Genomic DNA, 17,335 nt, shown 5'->3' on the forward strand with positions numbered 1-17,335 from the left:
CTAGCAGCAGGCTGTTTTCTTGTTCCTCCATAGTCATGAACAAAGAAAGTTTGTTGACTCTTGCTCTAGCAGACCTTGTTTACCTGACAATCCTGGGGACTCAAGAGAACAAGTAGAAACTAATAAGCTTCCTGGGCCCTAAGAAACTTGTATCCATCAGTTCTGCCACACGCTGGCAGCTAAAGCAAATTAGAAGGCCAGCCCAGATCTACAGGGAGGGAAAGAGAACCCATGTCTCAGTGGGAGGAGCGGAAAGTGATATTTCATAGAACATGGGTTCAGACAATAGTGGAGGATTCTTGCTGTTTTCACCAGTCTGTTCTAATGGATCACATAAGAATTGCCTTCAGCTTAAAAGAATTATGGTGGAGTAGGTGGATATATTTAAATATCTCATTAGGAAGGCCATGAAAATCTCTGAATGACTGTTCATCACAAATGCCCAATGAAAAATTCCTTGCAGATTTCTAGGAAAAAGACATGTCCACCATCATGTTGCAAGAGATGATCTTTAACTCTAGTTAGTTATGAATATAAAAAACAGATTCCTAGGAGAGTCATGTGGATGTTAATTGTTCACTACAGAAACTTAGAAGACAATTACAGCCTTGAATATTCTGATTCCAGATTTATGATCTGGAGAGGATATAAAAGCAAGATCAAATAATTTGTTGAACTCATCCAAGTGGCTAGACTATGGGGACAAATGGGCCCAAATGGAGAATGGTTCCGATACAAAAAAACTTCACTCCTAGTCCAGTTAACATTCTACACAATGATTTAGGAACCCATGGCCCTTTCATCCGTAGCTCTCCCCTCCCTAAGATAGGATTTCATCCTGCCAACAGAAAAGGAGAAAAGAATGTGGAGGGGACTCATATTCTTAAGTCTTGGTTCAAAACTGACACATGGTATGTCTTATCTGTTGGCAAGAACTCATCAACGGATTAACCTAACTGCAAGGGAGGCTGCAATACAAGGTCTAGCAATGCACCTAGAAAGAAGAGGAAACAAGCACCTTAGAATTAGTACCATCCATCCCATAATCTTCAAATATTCATTTGCATCCTTCCTTCTACATATAGAACACACCCATATAGATCCCTTCACAAAGGAGACCATCTACAGTTTCCTAGCTACTGCTTTTACAATCTAAAATCTCTGGATAAAACTGTCTTGACTGTAAGGTGAGGATACAGTCTTCTGAGGTTGAGACAGAAACAGAGACAGGAAGAAGGAAGGAGAAAGGAGGCAGAGGAAGGAGGAGGAAGAGCAGGGGAGTAAGGGAAAAGGGGAGAGAGAATGAGAAAGAGAACATACAGCGATAAAATTGGGTGGGGATAAATGCCCCCCAAAAAATCCCATTCAGAAAAGGGGTAAATGGGCAATGCACAGCATTCACCACAATGATAAATTAATCCTGGGAAGGTTGCAGTTAAGAAATCGTGGTCTTTGACTCTACATCTCTATTCTGGAAAGATTTCTGCTGCCTCTTGTTCTTTTAAAAGGTTCTTCTTGGCCCACTGCTCTCTATGACCATCTGAAACAGCCCGTTGGAGAATGTTACCTGCTTCAAGTGGTGGGAGGACTTGAAATATCCATAGCCTACTTCCTGCTCATATGTATTTGTGGGTCCAAATATAATTTTAAGGTCTAAATAGTCAAGGAATTTTAAGACTAATACCAAGATTTCTTTGGCATGTGGCTCCCCCCACAATTTGGTAGCCCTCTGGCCAATTTACATAGAGTCAGTTTCATGTGCCAGTGACCACGTCTAATGTCGTTTCCTAGACAGAGTTCTCTAGGTTTGTTCCTTGTTTTCCTAGGCCCTGTAAGGACAGGAATTTTATCTTGAGCCATCACTACATACCCAGAATCCAGGACCCAATATTTACTTGTTACAAAGTAAACTGAAACAGGAGATAGTAGACTACAGGTTTCATTCTAGTTCTTAGGCTGTCCGGCTGGTAGCTTTTGAAAGTCATTTTCTTTATATTCTAGATTATTTTTGTGTTTTGTTGGATTTTGCACTTTTGTGGCTGACATTAAATTCTTACATTTATTTTCACTTTTATAATTTTTCTCCTAATCCTCAAAAAAGAGGAAAAGACTGATGTTGATATATAAGATTCCATGAGAAACCCACAGAGAGATTTTTTAGGGAACTCTTCAAACTACAGTTGCTTTGCTAGTAATAAGATTTGTTAAATGAAGCAATTGGCATCCAACACAATGTGATCCATTAAACAAGGACTTTGCTCAATGCCATGGTGTTTTGAACACAGCCTACTGTAAAGAGGTGATATATTTGAGAACCTGTAATCACTGGTGCACAATTTGAAAGGCATCAGTGATCACATATTTTTCAAAATTTGCTCTTTGTAATGATTGTCATAATATGTATCATATCACAAAATATCCAAGGAGCTCAAGCTGTGCCATATACAAAAGTGACTCTAGAACAGTGATCTCAGCTTTGTTGCTTATTAGAGACACACAGAGAGGTGTTTAAAAATACCCATGCCTGGGCCCCACTCCCAGAGATCCTGATATAAATGTAATGTTAAAACCTTCCAGTGATTCTAATTGAATCACTGCTTTTAAAAGGGAAATGCATAAAAGACACTTTCTTTTTAGTTGCTGTATTAGAGCCAAGAAAAATACCCCACCTATGTTAAAAGGCTTTCTATAATTTTATGTTTGGAACAGTCATGGCCTTCATTGGTCACATTTTTGGATGGCAGCTGCTTGCTTGTGAAGAGGGTCGGAATGGGCAGTGAGGGTCACTTTAAATGAAGCTCCTTAACAGCCAAAGCTGTCACCCTGCCCTTTCCTCGACAGCACATCATGCTGGTGCAGCGTCAGATGTCTGTTATAGAAGAGGATCTGGAAGAATTCCAGCTGGCTCTTAAGCACTATGTGGAGAGCGCTTCTGCCCAGAGTGGGTGCTTACGGTAAGTGCTTCTGGCTGGGTCCAGCCCTTCTCGTCCCGCTTTAGATGAGGGTGGGTCAGGAAGATAGAAATTTGAGAATCCTCAAGTTAAATTATGCTGAGGAATGTAGTCCTCGGGTGAGCCCCCTTTGCAGAGTTTGGGTGTTTGTTGTCTGATCCTTGGATCTTAAGGTGATGTAGAGACCCCAGGAAACATGAATGGAGAAGAACAATTTGCATAAAAGAAGTTTCAGGTAGATTGAAATTCCCCCTTTGGCATCCAGGTAACAAGCATTCACTTAAAATCATGTCTAGAGATGAGGTGAGACCTTCACTCCATCCAGCCTTGATGGCGGTATATCTCATGGCCTGATGACCATTCTCCCGTTATGAAATTGCCAGAGGTCTCTAAAGCCGTAATTTCAGATCTTATTTGATAAAAGCAACAGTAACTCTTTCCTCTTTCCATGGGCACCACTTAGCTCAGGCTTCTATTATCTGAGGCTATAAAAACATACTACACCTCTCATGAAGTTTTTTTCACTCCAACCTCTCTAATAAACAGCTATTAGAATAACTTCCCAGAAATAACTGAAGAATTGCCTTAACCAAGACCCTGCAGTGACTCTAGTGATTATCTTACCAAATGCTAGATGTTTATCGTGACCCTATATTCTTGCTGCCGGCAGACCCCAGAATCCGTGTTATTGTTACTATTTGTTCCCCTTAACTAAACACTCTTCCTCATGTACAGCTAGGGGTGATCCAGCATAATCTGCTCACTCTTACTGTGCTTTAGAGCTGGACACTCTCCCTTTGAGAAATACGTACCCAGCTACAAGTCGCTGTCAATTCCAGAATCCCACCCCACATTCACCTGCATTCAAAAAATTTTCAGAACTGTTACTGGTCAGCATAGATCCTTGCTTTAGTAGATATCGAAATTAAAACTAAAGCACAAATTGGCAGGAAAAAGCTTTAATTAGAAAGTAAGGCTGGGCATGGTGGTGCACACATGAAATTTCAGCTTTCAGGAGGCTGAAGCAGGAGGATTATCTTAAGTTCAAGGCCGGTCTGGGCAACATAGTTCAAAGCCAGCCTAAACTACATAGGGAGATCCTATATCCAAAAAAATTAAATAATAAGATGGTACCTTTACCTTGAGTAACTGAGAAAAGTCAGAGAAGCCCTTAACAAAAGAGAATTAGAAAAACTAAATAAAAGAACTCTGGCTTCAGCATCTAGAGGGAGCACACTTGGATGAAGGGGATCAGACTGGCCCTAAAGTGGGAAGGCAGTTTCTAAGGATTAGCTGAGATGGACTGGGGTCCATTTGATCATTCTCAGTCTGGTTTTATAGCTCTGATATTTGCTTGGCTTGGGGGGTGCTTGTGTTCCTGTGAACTGGTCGTCTTCTCTGTGGTGGTTTCAGTCATGTAGGGCTCTGCTTTTCCTGGAAACCAGGGAATCACACGGTTAGAACACTGGCTGGAGGCTTCTGAGGTGAACTAAATGTTCCTGTAGATCCCTTAGCATGGAGTTCTCAAGTCTTCAAGGAAGACAGTATTACACAACCTCAGTGCTGATCAACTTTGATTTGCCAACCTTTAAACAGACACTTCTAAAATGATTAACAAACCTGCACACCCAGCCAGGAAGGGATTTGACCCAAAGTTTTAAGTTAACAAAGGATGCAAAATGAAGATCACTCTTTGCTCTGCTTTTAATTACATATTGGGCATCTGGAGGCCCAAGTGAAAGATCACATTTTTTAGCAAAAACTGCTTGTAAGTTCCGGACTGCCTTAGGAAAAAAACAAAACAAAAACATAAATTACACTTCTGATAAGCAACAAGCAAAGGCCCCAGAAGCCTGGCCTTCCCTGTCCCTACAGTGGATTCTGACTATGTCACAACCAAATCTACCCTTATTTTGTGAGGCTGTTTCAACTGCATTTCCTAATGATCTTCAAATGTTGCTTCCGGAAAGCTCTCTAACAGATGTGCATTTGTGTTGGTGTGCATCTGTGTGTGCATAGAAACACATACTTTGTCTCTGAGCGCTTTGCTCTTTTCAGTGACTAATTATATTTTATTCAGACTACAGCAGTACATTACTCCAGCTAAGAGGCTGGAAGCCTCCCATCCACGGGAGAACATGAAACATGAGCCAGGGCCACTGCCGCATGTACGAGGGCTCCCTGGTCGACTTCCTCTCTAGAGTATGAGCATTTGCTCAGCACCATTTGCAGGGCACATCTTCTCAATGGCGCCTTTGTGCTAGGAACACAGGAATTGCTGTGCTGCCATTGTCCTTGTTCCACTTCCCATCAGCTCAGAAGGGCACACATTAAACGCCCATTGTAGTTCTTTTATTTAAGTAAATCAAGAGGGATTTACCAGAGCAAGAATATATGGAGTTTTTTAAAGTCCACTCATTTAAAAACAAAATTGAATAGTTGGCAGATGCAAACGAAGCTTATTTATACCTTTCACAGTGTAAACTGCAGAAAGAAGTAAACTCTTTCATGGTTAGTGAGGACATAAAGATGAAGTCCGTTTCAGGGCTGATGAGAGGTTTTATATGTATAAAAAGAACACAAAAGTGTACTTTTCAAGGTTCACAAGCTCCGCTCTCGTGTGTATGGGGAACACGCTCTGAAGCACTAGCACAGCCCCAGAGGGAAGGAAACAGGCTGTTGGAGAGGAAGAGAGGAGATAGATTTGTGCTGTCTGCTGCAACCTCCGTCCGCCCATGTCTGTGAATTGCTTGGTCAGCTCCTGCTGTTGCTGTGAAGCGGAGGGAAGGAGAGAGTCCTTTGCTGTAAGATAAATAGACTCGCTCAGCCTCTCCTTTTCTTTCCAAGACTGGTTTGTTTCTTAATGGTTCTTCGTTCACATCTGATTGCTGAGTCTCCAGCTAGTTTCTGTTATGGAATGTAGAGTTTATCACGTGGAACGAGCATTAGAGAATCACCACACACAGATGGGATCTATGTGGAATAGATGTAATGCCACTGCATCTAAATTCAATTTTTCAGATGTACCAATTAATCAAATGCAATTCTCTACCAGAATCAGTGGATGAATGGCCAAATGTCAAATGCCTTTGACACACCCAGCATAATCACCTTGTCCTTTGCTCATAGAATAAAGCTCTGGGAATTGTCAGACTTTTGGCTAGCTTTGCATCACCGTGATTAGACACAGAATTCTGCCATAATATAAAATAGTAACTGTTGAGGATTTACAAAATCTATTTTGCATCCATTTTCTTAGTCTTTCCAACCACTGGCAGAGGTGTAAATTATGTCTAGTTTAGAAGGAAACAGGTTTGAGTGGGTTACACAACTTGCTTACATTTATCTGACTCCAAAACCCATATCAAATCCTTCCTGTCAGTATTTGGTCATCCTTAAAGCAGAAATTCCTGGACTTTCTGTGGTTAACCAGGGGTAGAATGAATAAAATTCTTCTTGTCCCAATTTCAAGACAGCCTTGCTTTCTTAAATTGAAGCACTAAATTACAAAAGTTTTTACCTTGTAAGTGATTTGATTAGAAGACTCAGAATTTTTTTCCAGTATGGGGGATTGAACCCCGGGCCTTTGCATTTATATGAATATATATAATATCACTTTCATATATATCATCACGTTTTCATTTTTTTATAATTTTGAGATACGGTTTCCGTAAATTGCAAAGTTTTCCATGCTGGGCTCAAACTTGTGACTGCCTGTGTCTACCTCCCAGAGTGCTGGGATTACAAGCATGTGCCACCATGCCAAGCCAAGATTCAGAATTTTGAGAATTTTTTTTAAAAAGTTTAGTGAAAAACTTAATTTGTTTTGTGAAAAGTGATTTGTTTTGTGAAACCAGGAAAGGGGCAGGCAATATAGATGATGAATTTTTTCAGATTCGTAGGAAACGTTCCATTTTGTTTGCTTCACCTTAAAACATGTCTTGCCCACCACTCTAAATCTCACATTTTTGAGACAGAGTCTCACTATGTTGTTCATCATTTGTGTAGACCAATGTGTCACACACACACACACACACACACACACACAATTTCATACTAGATTTCTTTCTACAAATAACAAATTTACTATTTACAGTAATTTATAAATATTAAAAATGTACTGCTTCCAGTTTTGGAGACTGGAAAATCCAAGATCAAGGCACCAGCAGCTTCAATGTCTGTTGAGGAGCTCTTCCTCATAGACGGTCCACCTCTTTACACCATCACCTTGGGGGTTGGGCGTCAATGCAAGAAGTTTGGACAACATGTACTTTCAGACCAGGGCTATCCCTAATACTTAGTATATATTTTCCATGACTGATGCTTCTTTTTTGAGATTTTTTTTTTTTTTTTTTTTTTTTTTTTTTTTTTTTTTTTTGGTTTTTCTCCGGTACCGGGAACCGAACTCATGACTTTGCGCTTGCCAGGCAGGCGCTTTTGCCGCTGAGCTAAATCCCCAGCCCCTGATGCTTCTTTTTAAACTTATTTTGTTATCATGAAGGCTTCTTTATCCATTTGGCAAAAGGAGCTAACTGAATAAATGTGTTATATACAGTGTGTTTTCCGAACCGTAACTGACAGGAGAAGGAATAGTTTTTGCTTTCAAAAAACTTAGAATTTAATTGTGGAAGTAAGATGCTGATGAATGAAGGTACTAAGCTATTTAAAGTTATGTCTTGGCCTAAAATTTCACAGCTATTAAAATGATTTCTGAAATCACTCTCAGCTCTGAAATTCTAGAACTTGAATGTGTTCAAAACTTCATGTCAAGGGCCTAGGGAACATAAACGTGGATTATATTGTAAGAAAGAACCCTCACACTTCCTTAAGAATTGCTGAGTACGGTGGCACACGTCTGTCATCCTGGCACTCAGGAGGCTGAGGCAAGAGGATCACCTTGAGTTTGAGGCCAGACTGAACTAGTCAACCCCAGCTCATAAAAAAAATAAAAAAATAAATAAAACTAAGGGGAGGGGCTATTGAATCATTAATCAGAAATCAGTATTTATACAGGTAAAATAAGTGGTGGTCAGAGTTTAGTGTGAAAAATGTGAGGACTGTCCCTCCTTTTGTGCCCTTTCTTCACAAAAAGGTAAGCCTCACTAATTAAGGCAGGGCACACACAGGGAAAGGCAGAAGCCAAAAGGAAGAAAGAGTCCTGTCCAATTTTCATTGCACTAGCCCCCACCATTCCACAGACCAGGAAGCTGAAGGAGAGTAAGGGGCCCATAGTGACACACAGTGATACAGCTACTAAGTAGCAAATAACAGTTCTGTTGGGTCAGTCTTTAAACTACCACCATATGCCACCATAATATCCTCTTTAATCCTTCAGAAGTTTGAATATAATGCTAAAATGTTGTGAATTTCTCATAGACTTTCAGCTACTCGGGAAAATGAAAGATCGAGACATATAGTAGTGGGTATTTAATGTAACATAAATTAATTAGTTTGCAGGAAGCACGTGATGAAGACCTTAAAATGCTAGGCTGAGTATTTTAAATTTTATCCTAAAACAACCGCACATGGACCAAAATTTGACCATTACACTGTTTGGTTACCTTTGGAAATTACAGGTTCGTTTGAGACTGTGCTGAGAGATGTGGATTTTGTTCCCTGGAGAAAGTAGATATGCACAGTAATTAGCTGATCATTTCTGAGATTTTAAGGAATCCATCAAAAAGCTCATCCATGAACTCTTTGGGATGAGATCATCCAAAGTCGACTTTGCAGTCAATTCTTATGATGTTAAGAAAAAGTAAAAGTTGAATAATAATACTTGCTACATCATGCCTTAATGAACCAAATTAGATAAACAACTATGAAAAACATCAAACTACAAAGAACTAAACAAAAACGTATTAAAATTCCTGTGGATGGTTACTGCCACCTGCTGGTCACACTAAGGTAAATTCCAAATCTACATTAGTCCACTACAGTATTTTAACAGTAAAATCTTTATTGTCTGTTAACTCAAAATCCTGGGTTTTTTTTAACCTTTTACTTCCCTTTCTAATCTGAATATATTACTGAACAGTTGGCTGAAAAGCTGTCCTTTCAGAATTAAGTTGTTAAGGCACCTTTATCTCCCAGGCTTCCCTAAGTTTATGCCCCCCTGCCCCTTTGCTTCAACATGGACTTGGACTTTCATCATCTCCCACCTAAGCTACTCGCTGCCTGCCTACTTCTCCTGTCTGCTCTGTGTGCCTGTTCTCTGCTCATTCCCCATGCAGTCCTCAGCAGGGTCCTTTAAAACCCAGCTCCAGCCATGGTACTTTCCCTGTTCGAAATCCTCTAAGGGCTCCACTGCTACAAACTTTAAGTCCACAAACTTCACCTCAGCTTGTACTTTGGGCCAGTCTCCTCTCCTCGTGCCTCCAAAATATAGGCTTTTAGGTACCTCAGCATAATCAAAAAACTAGAAGGGACAAACCTGTCTTCCTCAAATTGGCAGAGGAACTTTTACAAACAGTAATTACTGCCAGGATTTGAACTCTCAAATTTGACCCAAAGTTGTGTCAGATGTGTGTGTTCGTGTGTGTGTGTATGAAAGAGAAAGAGGACCACTATGCACCAGCATACTAGGAGTCAGTTTGCAAAGCAGCAGTATGATCCACGTGGCCCAGAAGGCATAGAGCAGAGCACCGGACAAGCTGCCCTGCGCAAATGGAGAAAGGTCGGGAACTTGACGTGAGCTGCAGTGGTTGACAGGACCAGTCCATGGAGCTGCATCTGAGAACAAGGGCAAGTGTGCAGACTCTCATTTTTAGGAACTCTGTTATGATATTTTCAATAAATCAAACAAATGAGTAAAATTTATGGAAGTTGTATTTGTGACATCTAGAGTACGCACAGACTGCATGATGCCAAACCAGAAAACAAAACAAAATTTATGCCAAACACACAGACATTGAACTAATCAATTCCTGACAAGCCTATTTGATTTTCTGCAGCAACTTAGGTTGTTTCCTATGTGAGCAAGTATAAACCTCACATCACAAGTGAAGAAGTTGCTAGTTGCTTCTTTAATTTCCAGGGGCTCACCAGGCCTTTTCTTTTGCATTTCAGTATTTCAATACAGAAGCTTTCAAATGAACCTCGCTACATAATTTATGAGTTCTGGGAGAACAGCAGTGTGTGGAATAGGTACGTTATGAGCAATGCCGATTTGTTTTGTGAAACCAGGAAAGGGGCAGGCAATATAGATGATGAACTTTTTCAGATTCGTAGGAAACGTTCCATTTTGTTCACTTCACCTTAAAACATGTCTTGCCCATCACTCTAAATCTCACATTTTTGAGGCAGAGTCTCACTCTTGTTCAGGCTGGCCTCAAACTTGTGCCTAACTTCCTGCTTCAGCCTCCCAAGTCTTGAGCTTACAGGCACGCACCACCATGCCTGGCTGCTGAATCTCACATCTTTAAGAATTTATTTCATGGATTAGAAATCACTTCCCCCTTGAAGCACAAATACCTTGGGTACTGATCTACTTTGAGTTAAGAGTATTTTACTGATGCTTTCAAACAAATAGAATTAGATACAGGTCATGCGTATCTAAAGAACTTGAATGTGGTGAGGATATAGAGCTTTATAAGCATAGCGGTTATTATTTTTAGAGTAAAACTATATATAATGGCTAAGATACTCATAACTTTCCCACGTCTTTAAACACTATAAATAAAGGCAAAATTCAAGACATTATTTGGCAAAAATAAAACAAGTCAATTATAAAATTTAAAAAATGATTAATAACTAACAAATTTATAAGTGAAAAAATGGGAGGAAGAAAAATTTTGCTAAGATTATACAACATTCCAGATGGTTTTAAATAATACAGAAAATATAGCTTTCCAATAAATCAATGTTTGGGGGTATAAAATATGACAATGAGAGCTAACAGAACACCTGTAACTTATTTGATACACATTTTACTTTCAAATTTCATTTCGTAGCTTCTAAAAGGTACTTGGAGGGCCTGAGGAGCACAGCTCAGTGCTAGGACACTTGCCCAGGGTCTTGAGGACCCAAATTCAATCCCCAAGTTCAATTTCCAGCACCAAAAGTGACAGGGGGCACTTTGTGTAAAGATAAAGGCAAACTGACCCCAACTGTACCACAGGCATAGACTAGAGCCTTGAAGACATCTGATCAACCTTATGCTTCTAGGCCCACATCTTAAGATAGATGATTTCTATTTCATTTTATTCTAAAGGAATGGAAAATGTACAGTCCCTTTTCTTGGCTGTCCTATTTTCATCATTTCTTGCTGAAATTAAAGTCTACCTTCTATTATCCTGTGTAGAATTAGTATTCCTATCTTAAAAGATTTTTTTCTTAATTTCTGATGACCATTACTAAGTTATCCTTGAGTCTTTTTTAAAGATAGATAACCATTAAAGCAAGTCTCTATGCAGGCAACCAAAGAATACAGATCAACCAAAACCTTGCCATTTTGATTTAATTTCTGCTGTACCCTACTTAGGTTGTAAGTAAAAATGTATAACCTTAACTTGTAATCATTTATACAGCCACCTTCAGATGAATTATAGCAAGACATTCCAAAGAAGTAACGTGGATTTCTTGGAAACTCCAGAGCTCACATCTACTATGCTAGTTCCTGGTAATTATTCTGGGTTCACAGTGCTTCTGCGAGTTTGTATATTACCTGTTGTTTTTAAAAAATAGTATGTTCTTTCCCCATAAACATCAGTGATACTGTTTCTTTATACATTATTAATTTGAAGTTTTGGAAAGGAAAAAGAGGTATTTATTCTTTTGCGTTAAATCCTTAGTTGCCCCTGTTTATATTCCTGGCTATGATAAATGTACCATTAAAACTTTGCTGGTCACGCTGAAAATTTTAATGAACTTGTACAAGTTAAACTGTAGTATTCTGAAACATTTTTAAATCTTTTACCACATTGAATTTAGTATATTGAATACAATTTGAAATGACTGATGTTGATTACAATTGTTAGACATATTTTTCTTATAATAGCTGCTAATATTTATAATTGGAGGAAATAAGAAAGGAAAGAGAGCTTTGAAATAAAATTGCCTAAAAAATCTGGCCTAGGCAGAGTTTAAAGTAATAAGAACCAAAATTCTTTTGTTCTTCTACCCATTTATTTACCAATAAATACATATGTTTACAGAGTACTAAAATGCACGTGGCCCCAGGTTAGTGATGTGCTCAGCCTATTCGAGCTGAACTTCTAAATAAGCACCATGATGGAAGCTAAAAGGGTACAAAGTAAAAAATGCAGCCCCTACATATAAAGTTCCATCTGTCCAGTTTGAAAAGAATACTTGCACACTAAATGTTTGCAGGGAAAAACAGCTCAAGGAATAAAATAGTTGCCATTCAAAATAATATACATCTAGTCTAACAGTTAATCTAACAGTTTTTATGGATGAAGTCTCAACTTCAAGGTTGAGAATGTCATTATGAAGGCATTTGAAGAGTAATCTGGAGTCACTGAAGATTTTGAGACAAATGATGACATGCTCTAATTAGTAACTGACAGGAGGGACAAAGGCTGACAGTGAGGGGAGATTAACCAGGCAAAGCCAGGGAAGAAAAGCACAGAACGAGGAGCTGGCCAAAGAGTTTGGGACTCTACCAGGTCTGGGCTTAAGGAGAATATATGTGGGTAAGAATAAAATATCTAGGAGAAAACCTTGGGTGCCTTTCTATAAAAGGCTGGTAGATATGCAAAAGCCTCCCTTATTAAGGAAACTGAGGGCCACCAACCAGGTATCAGTACAATTATTTAAACACAGAATGACCCAAAATTGCATTTTTCATTAATTTTATAACAGGAAATATGAAAATGACAGTTTGATCAAATTTATTCAATATAAGAATCAGCCCAAGTGATGTGCAGAGTAAGCTGTTAAGTGGCTAAAGGCGAATCATCAGAGAGTATCAAAGAGGGAAGTGCAAGGTACAGCCCTCCTTGGGGGCACTAAAAATGGTACTGAAAATTGGATTTGACAAGATTGCTGATCAAAAAAAGCTTTAGTAGAGTGATGGAAATTTTACATTGATGGACTGGAGAACAAATAGAGGAAGAGAAAGTAAATTCTGAAATTAAAGCCATATGAGAGGACAGGATGATCAAGTGTAAAAGCTTTCAAAGTGGTTGACTTATGATTTGAGCCTGAGCTCTAGTTGAGGACAGGTTTGCCTGGCCCAAATGGTAGACTGGTAGAATTTCTCTGCCTGATAGCTCAAATTTAATCCTCAAGTAAGAAAACAATGAATATGGCCGGAAATTTCTCCAGGTTCACAATTTGACTCATGCAGTTTATATTAGAAGCTACCATAGCTTAAGGAAGGTGTAGGTGAGGGCAGTTAGCAGTTATTAAAAAACACACGTCTGACATTGCCTTCCATTCATTTATTCAAGAAAGTTTTTACTCAGCTAACACTGTTCTAAATAGGGAGAAAAGGCCTAGAGTATAAATTATACACATATAACCACTTCAACCTGCATACACAGGATAAAGGAAAATGAGACTGATGTCTGTCACATGCCCATATGACTTCTAATACCATCTCATTAAGCTGCTTTGTGCATTTTTGTGTTATATGGCTGTAAAAGTTAAAAAGGAAAAAAAAATTATTTTGGCCTAAAATGAAAAACCTTTTTAAAAAGCAGCTATCATATTTAGAAACACAGGATGGGTAGGTTTTTATTTTTAATTCAGAAATTAAGATTTGTAATAAGACTGCTTTACCTACGCTACATCTCAAAAAAAAAATATATAAAGCAATTAAGCCAAACTGCATCCAGATATAAAAATATAAACTGAAATGTATTCCTATAGTTCTCAAATCTGAAAAAATCAGTCAAATGAAGCATACTGGGATATAGCAGCCCAGGCCCATTAGCCATCCAGACAAGAGGTGAGAACTCCATTTGTGGTAGAATATCCCCTTGGATAAGAAAAAGACCTGTGTTTATAACAAAAAAAAAAAGATACACAAGAAAGTAAGTTCCTGTTGCAAATTACTTAAGCTGCTTTATAAGCAAGTTTTATACCTTTCCATTCCATTTGTCCTTTCCATTTGTCCACTCATCAATCCCATCAACTGTACTTCTCTACCATGTTTGTATTTGGGATATTTATATTCATGGGGAAATTTTTTCAATGTTAAAATACAGATACACTGAAAATATTATTCACAACACATCCTCTTGATTAAACCCAATCTTCCTGAAATCTCTATACAGAAGTAACATATATATTTCCTAACTACTGCCAGTAGTGGGTAGCTTAAAACAACAAAATGATTTCATCATTAGGTTGTTTATAATTTCATTGCCAAGATAATCCCCATTCATAATAACAAAAATCTTGAACTAAAGCATGCCCAAAGAGAAGGTACACAAAACAATCACGTAGGAAGAATTCAATCTTGTCTCAGATAGTCTTGAAACAGTGACTAAAACATAATTATACAGACCAAAGGTGGGGCCAAGTGCCTCTTTACAATTTGGATTTTCTTTGTCCGGAAAGTTGTTTTCAGTATCTCAAAAAATGTTTTTCTCTTTGCAGCTTCATGGTGGATTCTGAACAACTAGATTCCTAGACATTTTCATTATAGTTTCTAGTGCAAAATAAGTGTTCTTATCTAAAGTGTCAATTAGAAAATTTCTGTGGTTGTTTATTCTATACTTTTGTTTAATATATTCATTCTAAGTGCACTCTTTTAAAGATATTCTGTAAGTTTATTATGCGTGTGAATTTTAGCTTAGTTTTCAAAGGTCGTTATTCTCAGTATTTGATGCTAAATGCTTCATTACATTGTAACCAACCTGAAACATTTAGTAACAAAACTCTAATATGATAAAACTGTATACATAGAAATAAAATAGTGAAAAAGAAATTATGATACAGAAAAAAATGTTTAACTAAAAACTCAGTGCATTACTTCATAGGACAGATATTGTAAACACTATCAGTGTTTTGTGATATTAGCAACCAATCTTCTGTGAATGAAGCTTGTTCTTCAATAATGCATACTCTAAACACGCAATCCTATGATTATTCTCTTTTGAACATAAAACAACCTTGTTTGTAACCTATCTGTATCCATCTCTGTCCAGCTGGTTTTTCACAAAAGCACAACTCTATGACAGGTTAGGGTATGATATAGTAATTAACACTATTACAATCATTTATTTGTGCTACAATTCCCTGTAAGTTAAACATTAATCAGGCAAATAAGAGACCTTTATTTTAGGGGAATCTAGCTCAAATTTTATGGCATACAAGATCCAACTAACATTCCCTATGAGGACTATACATTTGCACTTTGAGCAATGATTTCAAAATACATTATTTAAAAAATAAGTTTTAACCCAAGTGAATAAAAAGGAAATATAAAACAAGCAAAAAATTTTAGAGAAAAGGACACTTAACTTCCAGTATCCACACTGAAGTGACTAAAACTATGTTCCTTATATATTTTATGTATTTATAAAATATATAAAATAAGGGACATAAATGAAATTCAATGTTTTTAATAAAGTTTTACTAGTTATAACTCCTGCTAATGAAAATACAGTTTACAATACAGAAAGAAATTTGTTGCCATATTATTCTCTAGTACAAATTTCATTGAAACCATCTGTCTTCAGGGGAAAACCCTGTAAGGTAAAATTTTTCTATTTTTTCACTGTTAGAAAACTCTGGGAAAAAAGAAAATGAATCAAATTTTATTTTATAAAGGTAAAATTTGATATAAAGTACGTTTTCAAACTAATTTATGGAATATTAACTTTTACTAATCCCTTTGTATACTTTCATTCTGCAATCAGGCTAAATAAAATTAAATGTTTTCATAGTTTCTTTTAGATATAAGTAGTAAATTTTGACACAAACTATGTGCGTGTGCGTGTGCGTGTGTGTGTGTGTGTTTGGTCAATTCTGAAGATGATAAGCATTATGAAACAATACCTGGCTCAATACTTTTAATATATATACAGAGAACAACATTAATGGAGATGTACAATGATTATTCAAACAAGCTATACATATGTACAAAGGCAAGCAGGTAAGAGTCTTTGCAGTCTCACCCTAATAACACATAGTAAGAAAGGATTAAAAGACTTCGAAACCTACAGGACTTTCAACATATAAACTCTTTCTGGAAAGTTATAAGTGGTTTCAAAAGTACAACTTTTATCAGTCATAATACATCTTTGGTTGGTCCATCTCAGTATGCAACTCTAAAAAGCATATCAAGTCTTTTGGGTACAAGGCAGTTTCCAAAGGAACTTGAAAGTATAACTAAAAATAAGAATCTGCCCAATAATGGTATTAAATTGAAAAGCTCTCTGGATTATAAATTGGAATAAGTTCTATCATAGCTTTTAAGCTAGATTCAGATGAACTTAAGAACAGGTAAATAATGAAGCAAACCAATTTAATTTATGGTAATTCTGACCCCAGTGCTTATATACCCATTTTGTGTATGTTTATGAGAGTATGTGCTTATGAATGTGTGTTTACACACACACACACACACACACACACACACACACACACACTGGAACCTATAGTAAAAAAGAAAAATAGTAGGGCAAATAATTGAAAAATTGAGCCCCAAGTATAAACATCCCATATTAATAAAAAAATTTACAAAATAATTTATAGGTAGTAAGTTTTCCCTCCATTTAAAAAAATCATCTTGTTTTCTGGGAAACAAGGATTGAGCAAAGATGGGAAAGCTTTCATGGATTAAAAGGTGAATGTGGATAACAAGCCCATAAAATAATGAGAAAAAAAGGTACTTGTTTTAGGATTTTACATTCAATGAAAATAAACTTTCTGTCAAGCAATGGTCTTGAATGCCTTGCCAATAGATCTAGGGATCTGAGAGAATAGAAATAGGGAGAATTTATACTTACCTTTATATTAGCAATTTTTTTACACTAAATGAAAAGAAAACTATTTTTATAACAGTAACACCCACAGTTAAAACTTGCAGGAGAGTTACTATATAAAATTTCTAGGAATTGAAAGTTTGAACCCCAAATTTCTTTATCTACATATGTTCTTGTTATAAGAAATTACAGAATTGAAACTTAATGCACCTCAATTATATGCACATGCCTAGATTCTTCCTCTTTTGTAAATAAAAGTTGAAAAAATTTTGCAGTTTCTCAACTTCTGTTGATATGGTCTGATTAGTGTCAAAAATAGCAACTATTTTTCACCTTCAGTTTCATTCACTGCCATTTTTCATGTCAACCTCTTCTAGTAATTATTAATCTAAGACAGTGTTATTTATCAAAAGCCTAGAGACCAGTGAATCATATATTCAAACAGAAATGCCTATCTAAAAATTCTCCCTACTGTCATTGACAACT

At 37.2% G+C, this 17,335-nt stretch overlaps 1 protein-coding gene across 1 annotated transcript in view; it reads left to right on the forward strand.

Annotated features, from left to right (window-relative positions):
* Positions 1–17,117, forward strand: part of Necab1 (N-terminal EF-hand calcium binding protein 1) — a 164,060-nt gene extending 146,943 nt beyond the window's left edge. Inside the window, exons 10-13 of the mRNA XM_005381766.2 lie at positions 2,842–2,954; positions 10,020–10,097; positions 11,480–11,571; positions 14,517–17,117. Of these exons, the coding sequence (XP_005381823.1) occupies positions 2,842–2,954; positions 10,020–10,097; positions 11,480–11,571; positions 14,517–14,542 (309 nt within the window). The 3' untranslated portion in view covers positions 14,543–17,117. The remainder of the gene's footprint in view (positions 1–2,841; positions 2,955–10,019; positions 10,098–11,479; positions 11,572–14,516) is intronic.
* The last annotated feature ends 218 nt before the right edge of the window (positions 17,118–17,335 follow it).

The sequence above is a fragment of the Chinchilla lanigera genome, unplaced genomic scaffold (assembly GCF_000276665.1).
Source record: "Chinchilla lanigera isolate Chin_1 unplaced genomic scaffold, ChiLan1.0 scaffold00016, whole genome shotgun sequence".
Taxonomy (NCBI): Eukaryota; Metazoa; Chordata; class Mammalia; order Rodentia; family Chinchillidae; genus Chinchilla; species Chinchilla lanigera.